Genomic DNA, 17,833 nt, shown 5'->3' with positions numbered 1-17,833 from the left:
TTAAATTTTCTGTCTAAGTAAGTAAGTAAGTAAGTAAGTAAGTAAGTAAGTAAGTAAGTAAAATCTTTATTAGTTCACTTTGCATAAGAATTACAAAATACCCTTAGGGTGTAGAACTCGTCAATATGTAGTAAAAAATAGTAAAAAAGTTAAATATTTAAATATAAGAAGTAATATTAAATATAAAACAAGATGCACACCAATACTAACATTGCTGATAAGTAAATACGAACAAAATAACACAATTTATGCACTGATACATACATAATGACAATAAATCAATATATATTATCTTCAAAGAATTCCTTTAAAGTATAATATGCTTTGTCTAAAAGAATTTTATTTAATTTTACCCTAATATCTTTGCACGATAAATTTCTTATATCTAGAGGTAATTTATTATAAATTTTTAGTAATGAATATGGGACATTCCTTTGAATATAACTATATTTTACTATATTTTCAGTCACTAATGTATTTTTGTTTCTGGTCTCATATAAATGAGATAAGTTAAAATCTGCGAATAAGTTTATATTTTGCTTAACAAATATAATTACTTCATATATGTATAAGCTCACTAAGGTAAGTATTCTTTTTTCAATAAAAATTTGTTTACAGCTATCTGTCTGTTTCATGTTTAGAATATTTCTAATGCATCTCTTTTGTAGTACAAATAAATCGATAGCATCACTAGAGTTTCCCCAGAGGACAATTCCATATTTTATTTGAGATTGAACATATGCATGGTATGCTATAAATGCTGTAGGAATATTAATATTTTGAGCTATTACTTTTAGAGCATAACAGTATTTAGCGATCTTTTGACCAACATGGTCTACATGGGTTTTCCAGTTCAAACGTGAATCAATCTTTACCCCCAAAAAGGAGGTGCTATTCATAGATGTTATGATGTCATTGCCAGTAGTATGTATAATCTCATTATCCTCCTTTTTGTATGTAAAGTTGATTATTTGTGTTTTTTCTTTATTTAATTTTAAATTATTTTTATAGAAATAGTCTCCCAGGGAATCCAATGTGGCGGTCACCATTTGTTTTAGGTATTCCTTATTTTTATTACCGATTATTATAGATGTATCATCACCATACATAATAGTTTTTACATCAACTGTTGAGGGCAGGTCAATTGTGTATAAAATATACAACAAAGGACCCAATATCGACCCCTGAGGTACACCCCTTTCTATTAATACTACGTTTGATTTTATGAGAGCGCCAGTATCGTCCGTTTCTACAACACACTGCTTCCTATTCAGCAGGTAAGATTTTATCAATTCTGAGGCAACACCTCGAATGCCATACATTTGAATCTTTTTATTTAGAATGTCATGATCCACAGAATCAAACGCTTTGGATAAATCCAAGCATACAGCCATGGTACTGTTTTTTTCATTTAATAATCTTGTAATTTCACACAATGCCTGATATATAGCCCTAGTTGTTGTTTTATTTTTCCTAAACCCGTTTTGTGCATCTGTAAGCAGATCATGACATTCCAAAAAATGTAATATTCTGTTATAGATTATTTTTTCAAAAACTTTGCTTATATTTGACAGTAATGCAATAGGCCTATAGTTGCCTTAGACTTTTTTCACCTTTTTTATACACGGCCTTAACATGGGCAATTTTAAGATTTTCAGGAAAAGTTCCTGTTTTTAATGTTAAATTAATTAAGTATGTTAGTGGAATTGATATTTCAGCCGCTGTAAATTTAAGTAATTTAACTGGTATTTCATCTTCCCCTACAGAATTAGTGTTTTTTAAACTCATAATTACATTGTAGACCTCATTTGGGTCGGTCGGATGTAAAAATATGGTGTTATCGGAAAATTGATTGTCTTTTTCAACATTAATATGATTAATGTGTTTGACTTGATCGCCTTGATTTGCAAAGAAGTTATTTACATTGTTCAAAACTTTTATTTTATTTTTTTCAGCAATATCAATATTTTTTAATATCGTATCGTCGTTTTTAGTTTTTTTTTCCACTAAAAGTCTTCACCAAATTCCAAATGGCTTTTCCTTTGTTTTTTGTTGACTCAATATATGACATATGTGCCCATGTTTTTGCCGTGTATATGACTTTTTTGAGAATACTGCAATACTGTTTATATATTTCAGTAGATATTTCGCGATTCCTTTTTTGTACATACATATTTCTTTTATTTCTGCAAAATATCTTTATGCCTTGGGTGATCCAGTTTTTTGATTTTTTCATTTCTCTCAAAGTTTTTACCGGAAAAAGTATATTCATAATATTTTTAAATGTACTTACAAATCTGTTAAATTTGGGTCTTCCGCGCAATAAACATCAGCCCAATCATATTTTTGCAGTTCTTGTTTAAATTGTTGCATTTTAGTTTCTGAAAAAATTCTCTTTTTGTTTATTTTAGTTTTTTTTTGTTTCAGGTGCCTCAAGTTCCAGTAACTGGCCCTCGTGATCAGATAAAGCTGTTGTAATTACTTTATCTATATGAGCATTATCAAAGTTTATAAATATATTATCTATCAATGACTGAGAATTTTTTGTTATTCTAGTAGGATCAAATATAGTTTGCTTTAAATTGTACATAAGTAACAAATTCCTAAAATTTTGGGCATTTATGTTAGCATTAATATGTAGATCAATATTGAAATCTCCAAATAAGATAACTTTATATGTTCTAAAAGAATTATGTGCTAGATTTAGTATTTCCGCTAGTGTTTGAAAAAATATATCTAAATTACCCTTAGGGGGTCTATATATACACAAAATTAGCAATTTTAATTCCTGACAAACAACAGACGAACACTATACATTACATTCAAGACTTTTTTGTTTTAAATCGTATACCTCCTCATACAATGTCATTTCTTACAAATATACAGGAACCACCGTTCTTTACATTTTCTCTAGACCATACAGATGCTATATTATAACCATCCAGGTGCATGCAGAATATTTCTTCAGATGTATACCAATACTCTGTTATACATAAGATGGCTGGTTGATTTTCCAAACTTCTTGTAAACAAATCTAGTTCCAAGAACTTATTTTTTAAACACTGCATATTTTGATGAAATATTGTGTATGTAGACAGTAATTCGTTAGTTTTTGTATTAAAAAACCCGCCTCAAGAGGTTCATCATGCTAAATCTGTGTATACTCTGTTTACAACATATGAAAGTGTAGTCTATGAATTCTAATAGTGAGGGATACATTTGTGGAACAGGATTGAAGATGTTAGTAATTATTTTCAATTAAGGAACAAACAGCATGTTTTTGTAAGATATTGTTTGATAAATTATGCATCGTGATGACAGATGAAGTCATACATACCTCTAAATTGTTTGTAATTACATAGACACTCCTTAATCTGTGTATATTCGAGTATATTCGAGAATAATGATGTGCTTATGTCGTGCGAAATTTTGCCTTAAATAATAATACATTGTGTGTTTATTTTTTATATTTAACCATTAAGTACCTTGAGTACCTTGAGAATTATTTATTTCATATAAGCAGGCAAAACTAGAATCTTTTCTAATTCCTGGCTTTTAAATTCTTAACAGTCTAAACAAAAATAATTTATTTAACACCTTATTATTAACTGTCCTATTTTACTTTATTAGAATCGTATTAAACTAATTAAAATAAATTAAAAATGAAGTCAAACACTGCTCTTCGAATCAGAAGCAGATTGCAAGAAACAACCAACTACTCTATGAACTACCTGCCCCAACTAGCGTTGGATTATATCTAACAGGTGGTTACTAATTAATAATACTGGTTTTAAAGCTTTCATGGCTCGTGCTGATATTTAAAATACGATTTTCAACTTGTTATGATGTGACCGATGTATCTGGTCGCCGCCATTTATAGACAATGCCTTTCCTTAGTCTGAGTTAGAAATCTTTGATATGTCCTTGTTGGTTTAAAGCCGTCACAGGTATAATCTTTCCTCGCGCAATGATATCCTCCCCTAAGACACTCCATAGTGGCCGCATGGTTCCAAACGTTTCGTCCTTGCCGCCATCTTCAGTGATAACTGTGCAAATGCTTGCCTGAGAGCGATTTCGACATCAACACGCGGCGGAAGGTTCCTCTTGCGTTGCCGATGACGTCAGTACGGGTGCGCGCGTCTCTAGTTCTGCGAGTGGGGATAGAAAGTGAGAAAGAAATCGAGAGCGAAAGTTATGGGGTGAAAAGTAGCAAAATACAATTGTCGTGTTCTTTCTATATTCAATCCAGTTAGAGCTCATCATGAAAAAAATCTGAAGGGAAAATTACTAAGTCCATCGCCAGGACTGCACCCCGGAATGTAAAGAATTTGTCATGTACATACATTTGTGAACAATCAAAAAGAATAACCGAAAACAAAAGCTTCATATCAAATTTGAATGAAATAGCGTTGGCTGATCTTTTAAAAATAAAAACAAACTTTTTAATTTTTGACGTAGAATCTGCCACTAAAGCTTGATGAAGCATATTGGTTAAATCTTATGTTCTTAGGAATTTTTTTCTATTTCAGCAAAAATCTTTCGTAGCTTCTTAAATTGCCTCTGATCCTGTATATTTAATTTTCTACATTAGGTCTTTTATCATTCATGAATTTTTATCACATCTGTTTCAAAAGTAATTTTTTAATTTTAAGCAGTATTAAGTATACCTAAATGAATATTTACGCGCATAAATTTTTTCCGTGTTTAAAAAACTAGTTTTCCATAATATATGTATGTGCGAACATCTCAAGTTTTCACCTTAGGCTTAGCCATCGTGATTTCATTTTATTTTTAACATTTAACATGAAAGTTACAGCAATTATTGCCTTTGGCTTGTTAGTGATTTTAACCTGTTCGTATGGTAAGATCTATTTTTTGTATAAGAATGTCGAAACTATTTAATACATTTAACAAATTTATAATTATAATAAGATAAATATTACTCATCTGAATATATAGGTAATTGATAGAACTAATGCAGATTTTTGGGGCCAAAATTAGACGACTTAATTTTATTTATTTTAGTTTATTTTTATTTTTATTTTACTCCTAAAATTAATATAAAATTACAATGAATAAAAAAGTTCAATACACAAAAATAATGTAAAATAAAAGTCAAAGTCAATAATAATAACCAACAGAATAGTCAAACAATGAAGAAATATATATTAAAATTAAAAGAAATAAGAATACACACAATACACTTATTTAAAACGCCTTTATGTCTCTTACATTACAAAAAGTAACATCAAAACCTCCATATTGTTATAATTACTCAACATTTGATATAAAGGCGACTTTAATAATAAATTGGTACGGGCAAAGGGGAGCATAAATAGAGTATTGTTCCTAGAATTCACTCTGACAGCTGCTTATTAATGGACTCGCACTTAATTTAGAAGTGAATAATTTTGAAATTAAATAAAAATATTCTACTGTGCATGGTACGTCCTGTATAATCCAAGCATATTGAGTATCAGTTTAAACTTGGAAATGAGCATTACCATGAGTTACTTTAATTGCCCAAATTTCATTGTTGTCATGGTAACATCTTATAAGTTATAATTGAATTTGTTTTTCAAACTTCTTTCTTTGATGAAGGAGAATAACTCCACAACGAAGCCCTATAGGAAACATTTTTTTATGATATGCTACAACTATTTTGAGCTCCCCTGTACACCTCCCCTTCATTTTTCACATAACCTTTCCGGACACCCTGTATAAGCAAGAAAATATTTTCTCCTTTCAATAAAATTATTTATTTATTTAAATGCATTAAATTTCTACCCAGAAATATAATTTCTTACTTTAAAAATAGGCAGCATTTAAAATAAATATTTGAGACTTACGGTTAAACGAATTCTGTTCTTAATTTTATGATCTACATAGATTTTATAGAAACATGTTTTGTATTGTATATCAATGTTTAATACAAAATTGAATAGTTTTGGTCAAATGATTGTATATACTTATTTTACGAATATATTTGGATATAAATATTTCTCAGTAATAAAAAATATTTTGTTTCAAACTTACAACATCTAGTACAACAGCTAGGATCATTCGTAAGTTTAACCATTGTATAAGTAAATATTTACTTATACAATGGTTTAACCAACCAGACATAGGTCGGTTTGGGACTTATTGATGGTCCTCACCATTATGTTGTTAGAAGTTAGTTACGGCAAATAATTGATTCATTTGATACAAATACTTTTTTTTCAGTGTAGGCGTTAAAAAAGTAAAATATCTATCTACCTAAGTAAATTCTCAAATAGATTTACTGATTCTCATAAGTAGAAGACTATTTTCATTAATATAGACAATAATATAAAATATGGATGCACTTGCTTATAGCCGAAAATTAGAACCTTTTATTTTGAATTTTGATAAAATTTTTAATACGGTGGATGTAAGGTTTTCCTTACTAAGATCCACTAAAAGCAACAATGCTTTACTTTACTAATAATATTTAATTTACTTTAAATTTATCTCACTATCTGTTTTGTTATTATTATACTATATAATATATTTTATAAAACACAGTTGAATGCATGGGAGAATATGGTGATTTACCTAACAACTTAGAAGACTACACATTTAATCCAGAAATTGGAAACTGTTACCAGATATACGACCATTATGAAAATGTGGCATCTTTAACTTGTCAGAAGCCTTTAAATCCTGACAGATATTCCTGTATTGATTTAATAATAGGAGAAAAACGTTGTTTAGGATTAAAAACGCCAACGAATGAAACGATTCAATTACTTTGTGATAATTCGACGGAAGACCTTGTTTCTCAACACTCGTCTGCCGATTTAAATACTTGTTTTAATATTTCACGTTCTGCCGACAGCTATAAGGAAGTGTGTCAGCAAAAATTTGATGACTACAGTGTGGGTATAACAACACCAGATAATTTCACAATATTATTTTATTCAGAATTTTGCTCGGCCTCAATAACTAAAGAAGATAGAGAAATGTATGATGATTTCGTAAACACATATACATTTGACCCAGAAACGAGAATCTGTTATAAAATATACAACGAATATCAGAACTTAAGTCCTTACACATGTTTAAGAGATGATGTGTTCATTTCTTGTGTGGAAGACCTTTCTCATGGCAAACATTGTGAAGGGATCGTCACTCAGAATCATGAAACAATCGTCTTAGATTGTATGGATAGTAGGGAAACTTTACAAAATCGGAGTTGTTTTGAAATATATACTGATGGCAATGATCTCCACGTAGCATGTCTAGAAAGAGTGGAAGAGCGATGCATTGGGATAAGAACTCCAAGTAATTTAACAGTGCTACTGGACTGTTATTCCTGTAGTGGGCCAGGTTTGTAAATATTCATGTAACATGTTTTATTAAATACTTTTAAGTCTGAAACTTTATTTCAATGGGGTATTTGCTAACTTTTCAGATATTACCACAGAACGAAATAATGTGAAAAAATATTGTCCTGTATTATTGTTTTAATTGGTGTGAAATGATTCACTATTCACTAATTTTTTTATTTATACATATGCATATCCTTTTTAATCAATTTTAATTATTTGTTGTTAGGTGAAGCTGAAGAGGAAGATTTAACAAAATATGTGCAGTTTATTACAACCTACTTATCTAACGAATATTCAGGAAAAAATTCTTATTTAGATAAAACCGAATTTAAGATATTTGAAGAAAATATTCCTTGGGAAATTCCATCATACTTATTACAAAAACCTACAGTCTACGGTTATTGGTTACCAAATACTACTTGTTACGGTGTCACCTTGCCCAGCAACGAAACTGTTATTTTGGAGTGTATGCGGAGCGACAAACCCAGTCACGTTAAACATGGCTGTTTTGAAGTGACTAACTTGCAATTAAAAATAAAACAAGAACAAATTGTTTGCATTAAAGTTATCAATCAGGTATGCGTTGGAATCACAACTCCCATGAACTGGTCTGTAGTGTTCGATTGTTATTCTGAAGATAATGAGGGTAAGTACTTTAGAGTTTGAACTAGTAGATAAAAAATATCGAAGAAAAATTCTTCCACGTGTATTACATTAAGGATATTTGTTAGAGACTTCAAATGTGCGGCATGTTTTAGGAGTCGATATAACGCAGTTGGTTCGAATAAATTATATTACCGATAACTCCACACCATATATTCACATAATATTGCTGCTGGGAACTTGAATTCTGTACTGAGGATTAGCATTATTCTAGTAGGGAGTGTTACGAAAATTCAGTACTTATTATTTCTTCTCTTGTAAAGCAGCATTCGTCTTTGAAAAATATCTTGTTTATATCATTTGGATCTTGTGGTGCTTGCTGCCGAAACCAATGACAAAATTTTACACGCGACTGAAAATCATTTTCAGCCAAAGCCTACACAAGGTTTCTGTAAAATATCGCAAGTACTAGGGTTCGGGTTTTCCTCTACAAGACGCAGAATGTCTTCCTCCCTATCTAGGACACGTTGCGATCTTATTCACGAACTTTCATACGTTGGGTTTTCTCTACCGGTGTCCCTCTGTCTTTGAACAACATTTTGCATTATTTTGGAATTTAGTTGAAGTCTCTGAGGGTAATGAAGTGCATACAAACAAGTCATAATTAAATTATATTCGACCACCCGTATATTAATACCGTATCCGCTATTAAACAGGGCACTTTTAAATAAAACATAAATTAATCGACGACAGCAAGAAAAGGAAGTCTGTAGCTTCGCCGTGCAAATAACCACGCTGAACTGGACCTAGTTCCTGCATTGTAAACGGTTGATTAAGATGAACGACGCAAGGTCGGCTTAAGTTTCGCTTAAAAATTCTTGATTAATTTTCTGAAACACATGACACTTTACATTAGAGGTTGCTTAATGAAAATTCTTTATTTTTATTAATTAATTATTTATCATTTACGCTTTTGTTACTTTTATTCTAGACATTTTCAAACAATTTTTTTTAAGAAATACATCTTTATTTTTGTCTCATATTCCATTTCTACAGGGGTCATTTTATTTGTTTATAGATATTTCTTTATATCACATATTAGTTGCTTTATTATATACAAATATCCTTGAATAAGTTCACTGTCCAAATATAATTTTATAAATTTTAGATGTTGATTGGCGCACAAACTTCAAAATCTATAAATTGTACCCAGAAATAGGAAACTGTTACGAAGTATATGACCAACATGACCATGTGACACCTTTTATATGCCAGAGACCTGCAAATCCTGAAAAACATTCCTGTATAGATGTAATAACAAAAGAACCATATTGTCTGGGGTTAAAAACGCCAACAAATGAAACAGTTCAATTACTATGTGCAAATTCAGAGGAAGAATTTCCTTCTTATCTCAATTACGAAAAACTAAATACTTGCTTTAATGTTTCACGGCCTGATAAAAGCTACAAGACAGTATGTCAACAGAAATTTGATAAATATGGTATAGGTATAACAACACCAGATAATTTCACCATATTATTTGATTCATATTTTTGTCCGACTTCAATGACTGACATAGACAGGGAAATATACAGTAACTTCATAGATACATTTTCATTTGATCCAGAAACAAAAACGTGCTACAAAATATATGAAGAACATGAAAACATAAGCCCTTTCACGTGTTTAAGCGAGGAGGTGTATAGTTCTTGTGTATATAAACTTCCTCATGTTAAAAATTGTGAAGGAATAGTCACTCAGAACAATGAAACTGTGGTGCTACATTGTAGGGATGACAGAGAAACTGTACAAAATCGCAGTTGTTTCGAAATATATACTGAAAACAACAAACTTCACATAGCATGTCAGAAACGAGTGGAAGAACGCTGCATTGGAATCACAACTCCAAGCAACTTAACGGTACTGTTGGATTGTTATTTCTGCATCAAGCCAGGTTTGTGGATTTTATATTATTATAAGTAAATTAAATATTTCACATGTTGAGTTATGGGGTTGGTTATCCTCGATGTATAAGATCCATGTTCCTATAGAGCTTCATGATTCTGCAATTCGATGTTTTTCCAATCACTAACTACTCAAGTCAGTTTGAAATCTCGAAAACCGCTTTCTGGGGGAGTGTCTTGATGTTAGGATCAAAACACGAACCTATCCGTGAATTCTAACATTAGTAATTTTTTTTTTTGTAACGCTGTGTTATTGGTGTTTTAGATATTCAGTATATGCCTCAAGATCTGGAACAGCGACGAAGATACTGGAAGTTCGTTACATCTTACCTTACCAATGAGACTTTGGGCAAAAATTCTTACATAGGCAAACTGAAATTTAAAGCATCTCAAAAAAGTGACGCAAATTTTATCGAATACTCCAAAGAGATACCTATGGTTTATAGTTACTGGTTACCAAATAGCGATTGTTATGGAATTACGTTAGATAGTAATGAAACTATTATTTTGGAATGCATTTCTAAGGAGAGACTGAAACATGTGAAATCTGGATGTTTTCCAGTAATTAATCCAAAAGTGGAACAAGAACAAATTGTTTGCTCTAAGGTTCTGAATGCCGCCTGTGTTGGAATTACCTCTCACATGAATTGGACTATAGCACTAGCTTGCTACTCTGAACATTACAAAAGTAAGTACGAGTCAATTTTAAACATCTAAATCCTGTTGAGATAAAATTTATAAGGTCATACATCCTTTTTTGTCATAGCCTTTAAAAAGTGGAGGAATTAAATGAAAACAATAATTTAGTACTACTTTTTATTTTATTACCGCAAATGTTCAAAGTGGCCTCCATTAATCATTGAACAATACCCAATTCTGTGTTCAAAGTTATCAATTACATTTTGAATTGGTGTTATGTTTCGAACTTTTTCTCTGATACGATTTTTCAATCCTTCGATAGTGTCTAGTCTATTCACATATACTTTTTCCGTCCATCGATTTGGGAAAACTTCATTAAGGTATTTTCTTACATCGAGGCGAAAATGTGGAGTGGAAGTATCTTGTTGGAGCCAAACATCACCAGCAGGCATATCCTGCTTATTAGGGTTAGGGAAAATTAATTCCAGGGCTGGAATCAGCCGTTGTGTATGTTTTTTCTTGCATCCAATGCTGATTTTCTGGGCTCCAAAACCTAGTTCACGATTCCGTTTAAGCAAAAAGTTGCTTCGTCAGTGAAAATTGTGTGAATTTTTAAGTTGGGTTGTTTTTCAAATAAATTTCTATTTTCCTCGCAAAACTATAATCTTCTGTCTGTATCGTCTGCCTATAGTTCTTATAAGAGGTTATCTTTGTAAGGATGCCACATTTGAAACTTCAGAGTTCTGTGAACTGAGAACTTCGATAAGTTGAAGTTGGCTGAGATAGATCTAATGGATGAGTGAGGATTTTCAGTAACGGCGAGCATCACATTTTGACAATCATTTTCGCTTACCTTTCTTCACCTTCCTGATCCAGGTAAATCTTTTATACTTCCGGTTTCTTCAAACTTTTTGGATAATTTACTTATTGTAGCTCGACTAATTCTCTGATCTGGATACTTATGGTGAAATAAGTCACATAGCTCCTGTTGGCTACGGATTTTATCTCCGCTTCCAATCATAATTAAAATATCAGTTCTCTGTTTTTCGTTTAAATGGCCAACCAATGAATTGGAACTAAAACGATTCACGTTATACCTAAGGTCCTCTGGTGAATTATATGTATTTATCGATGTTTTTTTTGACAAAAAAAGGCTTTAAAGTGAGAAGAAAAAAGAGTAGGTACATTTGTTAATGAACAAAAGAGACTATGATTGTTTGAAATAGTCGTCAGTTCGACATAAAAGACAATTTTTTACATTTTTTATTTTTTTTGACAACTATGACAAAAAAGTAAATATAACGTTATATCGTTGAACCCGTCTTTAAAATGGCTTCAAAACATGTCGGTAATGTTATAGGGCTGTCAAACATGGCTAAAAAAAAAAATAGAAAATGTTGCAGAAAAGCGACAATTTCTATTTACTAATTGACTTACTTCAGCAATTTTTTTTTTATTTCATCTGGAAAAAAATATGAATTTTCCTTCATTTTGGGATACACTATATGAGAATGTGGATCTCGTACATTAGGAATCCGAAACTATATTATTGTGACTGCCAAAATCCAATATCTTCGAAACCTCACGACATTGGATGTGCGGGGATGTATAACCACGAATATCGGAGGTGTTCAATCTATAGCCCTGCTGTAACCTCGTAGTTCCTTTACTATGGGCATGCAGACCCATTATCTATAGACCCATTGTGAGGGATTGTGTTACAAAGTCACTTGAGGTTTTTTATCTTTTTATCTACACCGAAATTATAAAACTTGACTTGACTATACAATCGGTGATTTTGCGACCAAACCAATTTAAATAACATATTACGGAGTTATCTGGTTAAGGAATTACAGGTTGTGAGACTGAGAAATGAGGTCATAAATTCCAGTATTTTTTCATTCACTCACTCCTCAAGTCGTTTTGAAATTTCGAAGACTGCTTTGTGAAGGAATGTCTTGGTCATCCGAGAATTCTGACTTTAGATTCGGACTCATCGGGTCAAAATACTATAGGATACACTGATCTGGTCCTAGGCTCAGTCGCTGAATCATTTTTCACAAAAATTTCACACAACAATTACCAAATTGTACTTTTACAGAAAATCAAATCGTTTCAAATTATTTTTTATTATAAAAATATGATTTTTTTAACTTCAACTATTCTCATCTCGGTTTATTTCCAAGCATGTTTATAGGACTTGTTTTCTCGATAATTTGGACCTAGAATTAACTAAGTTCGCTAAAATAAATGTATTATTATTGTTACGTGTAAAACTATGCTCTAAAACTTTGTAGTTAATCTTCTTATGATAAATAACCTATTGTTTCAGATGCACCAGAAATAGTAAAAGAATCCTATATTAAAAGTTATGTGGGTAATTACTTTATAAGTTTAAAAGTGGGCGACTGTTATGAAATCTATCCCTCTCAAGAAATAGACGCTTATACCTGCACGAAAAGTGCAAATCCCAAATATTATTCCTGCGTTCACTGGCTACCTGGTGAACGACGATGCTTGGGCCTAAAAACTCCCATCAATGAAACAATTGAATTTGTCTGTGAGGATTCTTCCGATAAAGAAGATTCTTTTATTACTGATAGACTTTCTACACGCAAAAACTGTTTTAATCTTTACAAAGACAATAACCACACAGAAGAAGTTTGCTTGAGGAAATTTGACAACTTCAGCATAGGATTAACGACTCGCAGCAATTATTCTATACTATATGATTCGTACTTTTGTCGTGCTTTTAAAACTCCACAAGATATCCAAGAATACAAAGAATTTATTAACGACTTTGTTTTTGACCCTAGTATTCGAAGTTGTTATAAAGTGTATACCCCTGATCAAGATATCAGTCCATATACGTGTTCAAGCAACGAGATACAAGACTCTTGCATCCATCTATTAGAAAACAGAAGCAGTATGGGAATAACCACACAAAATAATGAAACTATCATTTTGGAACATTTGAATGGCACCAAGGCCGTGAATGAGACAGGGTGTTTTAAAATATACACCCCCGACAACAGAATACATATTTCCTGTCAAAAGCAAGTGGAGGAACGATGTATTGGAATAATTACGCCTAGTAATTTAACCGTACTGCTGGAATGCCATACTTGCATATCAACTAAAGGTATTTATATCGTTTTTTACTGTTTGCAAATATAAACCCTAGGACGCACTGAGTAAGTAACTTGGAAAAGAGTATTTAAAATTGTTATTACGTGGAAGATAAATCCGCAAAAAGTTCATAGCAAAATAATATGGCTACTTTAAACTAACCTGTCACAAATTCATACAAAGGCTGTTGTTGCAAATTCGTTTTCTGTTGTAGTTTCTGCTTTGCCGCGTCGTTAATTTTATCGTATACAGTTAATTTAAAAATGCAACAAAAGGCAACACTGATAAATATTCACAAACAACCAGGTCGGGGGTTGCCTAGTGCAGGCGTAAACAAGAATTTAATTATAGTCTAAAAAAGAGTTATAATAAAGGGTGTTTCAGAAATATTTTCTTATTTTATCCTTTATAAATAAATATTCAGAATTTAACACATTTAATACCAAAAAAAGTTTAAATATTAGATTTTTATTTGGTAAGTGAGCGCCGTTTACGTTTTCATATTCATTTTATCGCGAAGTAAAATTCGCAATAACTGGTCAAAGCATGGTACAAGGAATAGCGTTGATTTCTTCTGTAATTTTCTGTTTCAATTCCCTCAAATCCTGCGACACTGGGATGTCTACTTTACTTTTAAGGTAGCCCTAAAAGAAAATCTGCAGGGGTCAGATCGGGACTTCTCGCTGGCCAGTTAACTGATGAAGAGCATCCAACGACTCAATCCTAACATGAGAATGGCACCGTCTTACTGGAAAAAAGTGTAACTGTTAAAAACGTCCTGGTCATATGGCATTAGCGCTCAGACGTAACTGTTTGAGCTTGACCGCGATTATCTTAAAAAAAATAGGGGCCAATGATTTTTTGGTTTGATATGCCAGCCTAAACGGGCATTCTCATTCTTGCTATAATGATTTCTGTACAGGCGACGCACAACAACATAAGAACCATAGTTTTTATAAAAAGCACTTTACGACCACGTAAATCGTTCTATGACAACTAAAATTCAACAATGTTACAAAGCATTTGCCACCTGAGGAATTTCTCTGGAACGTGCCTATTGTGCCAGCGGACGGATCCAAAAACGAAATTAAAGTTACATCATGTATATAAAAAATATATACAGTGTGCCTCACGATTCTGTCCCGAAGACGGAAAAACTTGCCAGAACATGCCTTTATGTATTAATTTTACAATGTGAAAAATATCATTTTCTTAGTTTTATACAGGGTGTCTCATAATTAGCTGCCAACCCTGAACAGGCCGATTCTACGATCAAAACTAAGTAAAAAAGTTCATATGAACATGGGTCCGGAAATGCTTCCTAAGGGGACAGGGACCCATTGAAGAGGGAGGAATGGAAATCATTTTTTTGCAATATCTCTCAATCGCGTTGTGATAAATGAATGAAATTTGGTATACACAGCTAAATTTTGATGAGCAATTTGATGGACTAATCCATTTATTTCCACAAGGTCCATTGGGGTGGGTACGGGGGGGCCCTTGGTACTTTGCGTGTGTAACTTTTTCATCTTTGACTTTTTAACATATTGGACAGCAAATTCCGTTTTTCCGAACTGTTTTACGTTAAAAGGGTACTCTTGTTTCAAATCGTTATCTTTAACGGTTTCTGAGAAAATCGCTCTTGAATTAATCCCACTTTGGTCAATTTCATAGTAATTGAAACAAAAAAAAATTTTTGTTTAAATTTAATCTAATTTTAATAAAAAAATAATAAAAAATTAAATTAAATAAAAATTAATCCTTTAAATGGAAAAGAGAGGAAAGGAAAATTATTATTATGATTTTTTGTTTAAATTACTATAATTCTTTTTGTCATTTTTACGCTTTAATTTTACAGAAACTTTAACGCCCTGTTCTCGATAAGGAGGCATTTGCGACCCTATGTTTATTAAGACTTTTCGTCGTAATTTTTCAGGTATTACTTACCCTAGAAGTCTGTCAGCGGTTTTTTGAATCACCCTGTAGAAGTATCCTAGAGTTATTCCCTCTTTTAAAATCCTGCTTGATATTACGTATATTGATAGAAATGGCATTGTTTTGTTGATTTTTTTCAGTGCAACTTTATGTCCTCAACAAGTTTTTGTAGGTGCACTATCTAATTTGCAAGAGATTTCAATAAAAATCCATTTTTTTGTTATTATTATTGTATTATTGTTTTTGTTTACTTCTATATATATATATATATATATATATATATTTTAAATTTGGTAGTGATGGACCTAGTTTATATTAAAGTAGATCATTTAAAAAAATTACTTTTACTTACTGTTTATAAAAATCTTCTGCCGATTACACAACTTTTTCGTGTTCCTGTTTCCGATGTAGCAAAGCTATTACTGTTAATTTGCAACGCCCTATATAATAAATTACTAAATGTAGTCACTGATTTATATACAAAATTCCTACAATTTTCCTTTTACACCACTCGATTCAGCTTAATTTAAGTCTTTGGCATATGGCCAAAAATTCAAATACTATAGTAACGTCCACAATTGGCGGATTATGATGTCAGCCTTTTAAAAACCTTTTTACGTTTTAGTATGTTCCCTTACCATAATTAAAATAACATAAACTACAAAAGAAAAACGCAACTGTACATAAATGTCGGTAAATACAAACCTGTCAGACCATAGAATACAGAAAGTGCCAGACTATTACATGAAAATCTAACCGCTAATTCTCCCGCGGTAGTCTATTCCGCATCATGACGTCAGAGAGAGTTTTTCACGTTCAGACCGAATATTGACACTTCTTTTGGGTATTTTCCATATAACAAATTTTTTGTAAAACTGCATATGCGGTTATAACGCTATGTTCAACCATTTTATGACGCTTAAACAAAATTTATTTTTTTGTGAACGTCCCTTTTATCAATTATTATAAAATTTGTAAATAAATAAGTTTGCCCTCCATCTTCGGGATACAAACGTGAGACGTATTAAGTCTTTTATTAAACAGCATTAACATAACTTCGCAAAAAAATTAATTGCAACACTTTTCAGAGGAAAAAAAGTCATTCTTGTTTAATATGTTGGTGAAACAGAATATAAATAATTACAGTTATTTTACAGGAGGAGCAGGTCTTTCTACATATTCTGATGAGGACAGAAAAAGCTATCGCCAATATATTGAGTATTCACTATATATGTTGACTCAAAATAATTACGCCTTAGAAGATGAGGAGTACCTACGTGCTTACACACCAGAACAAGATATACTTATGTTAGATTGCCATGGTCAAATAAGTGTTTACGACAATCATATTTTGCATGGTCACAACAGATGTCGTGGAATAACTCTGGACACTTTAGAAACCATCGTTTTAGGGTGTCCATATAGTAGACCCGAAAAAGCTGGTTGTTTCGATGTTTTCAGCCCAGTTTATAATGAAGATAATGAAATAATTAGTTCAGAAGTGAAGGTAAATACTGAGAACTGACTAAATTATTAAAGACCGCACATAAATGTTTATTTTAAATTTCCAGGAATTGTTTCATAACTAATATGTTTTGAGTGTAATTTAATAAAAATTAGAGATAACTAAAATTTTGAAAAAAATAAAATGTTTGTGCCTTCTATTCGAAAATACATACACAAGCTACATATCTATTACTTTATAGGTAGGAAATGTTTGTGTGAAGATACTAAATGAATGGTGCGTAGGAATAACAACCCCTCGAAATAGGACTGTAACTTTGAGTTGTTTTTTGACTCCAGGACCATGTAGTGTAGTTTCAGTGCCTGAAAATGGTCCACCTCTAGTGTGACAATCTTTGTGGCATATATGTAGCAACTAAAAAAGTTCTCTTCTAATCATCTACGTTATATGTAAGGATTTGTTCACGGATTAACCAATATAAATGTGAAAACATCCAATTTATGAATTTATTAAATAAAACACTCAATTTGCATTTCAATGGATTTTTTTTGCCGTAAGTATCATATGGAATTTTCTCCATTATTTTGCGACGTAGAAAAACAAATAGGATAAGGGAAATGTTTTATATCTTCTGATAACTAAGTTATGAAATACATTATATGGAAAGTTAATTCTGTTCACGATTTGAGTTTGTATCCTTCACATCTTTGATAGCATATTTTTTTGAATGCTATAAACTGTCAAAT

The 17,833-nt window shown here is 31.7% G+C and overlaps 1 protein-coding gene across 2 annotated transcripts; it reads left to right on the top strand.

Moving 5' to 3' along the window:
- Positions 1 to 4,754: 4,754 nt before the first annotated feature.
- Positions 4,755 to 17,623, top strand: LOC108912999. Of its 2 annotated transcripts, none has more exons than XM_018718446.1 (8): positions 4,755 to 4,861; positions 6,547 to 7,350; positions 7,579 to 7,998; positions 9,124 to 9,909; positions 10,185 to 10,607; positions 12,891 to 13,700; positions 16,780 to 17,129; positions 17,329 to 17,623. In XM_018718446.1, the coding sequence occupies exons 1-8, from the start codon at positions 4,804 to 4,806 to the stop codon at positions 17,473 to 17,475; spliced, it is 3,798 nt and encodes a 1,265-aa protein (XP_018573962.1). In that variant the 5' UTR covers positions 4,755 to 4,803; the 3' UTR covers positions 17,476 to 17,623. The 2 variants fall into 2 exon arrangements, with proteins under 2 accessions (XP_018573962.1, XP_018573963.1); XM_018718447.1 differs by having other exon boundaries at positions 4,756 to 4,861; positions 6,946 to 7,350.
- Positions 17,624 to 17,833: the final 210 nt, after the last annotated feature.

This window comes from Anoplophora glabripennis, unplaced genomic scaffold, assembly GCF_000390285.2.
Source record: "Anoplophora glabripennis isolate ALB-LARVAE unplaced genomic scaffold, Agla_2.0 scaffold253, whole genome shotgun sequence".
Lineage (NCBI taxonomy): Eukaryota > Metazoa > Arthropoda > Insecta > Coleoptera > Cerambycidae > Anoplophora > Anoplophora glabripennis.
This window is presented reverse-complemented; position numbering and strand designations above follow the sequence as displayed.

Coding starts and splice junctions, on each gene's coding strand:
- LOC108912999 (XM_018718446.1), top strand. CDS start 4,804: ATGAAAGTTACAGCAATTATTGCCTTTGGCTTGTTAGTGATTTTAACC. Junction 9,910..10,184: donor TTATTTCTGCATCAAGCCAG/GTTTGTGGATTT, acceptor TTGGTGTTTTAG/ATATTCAGTATATGCCTCAA. Junction 17,130..17,328: donor TAATTAGTTCAGAAGTGAAG/GTAAATACTGAG, acceptor ATTACTTTATAG/GTAGGAAATGTTTGTGTGAA.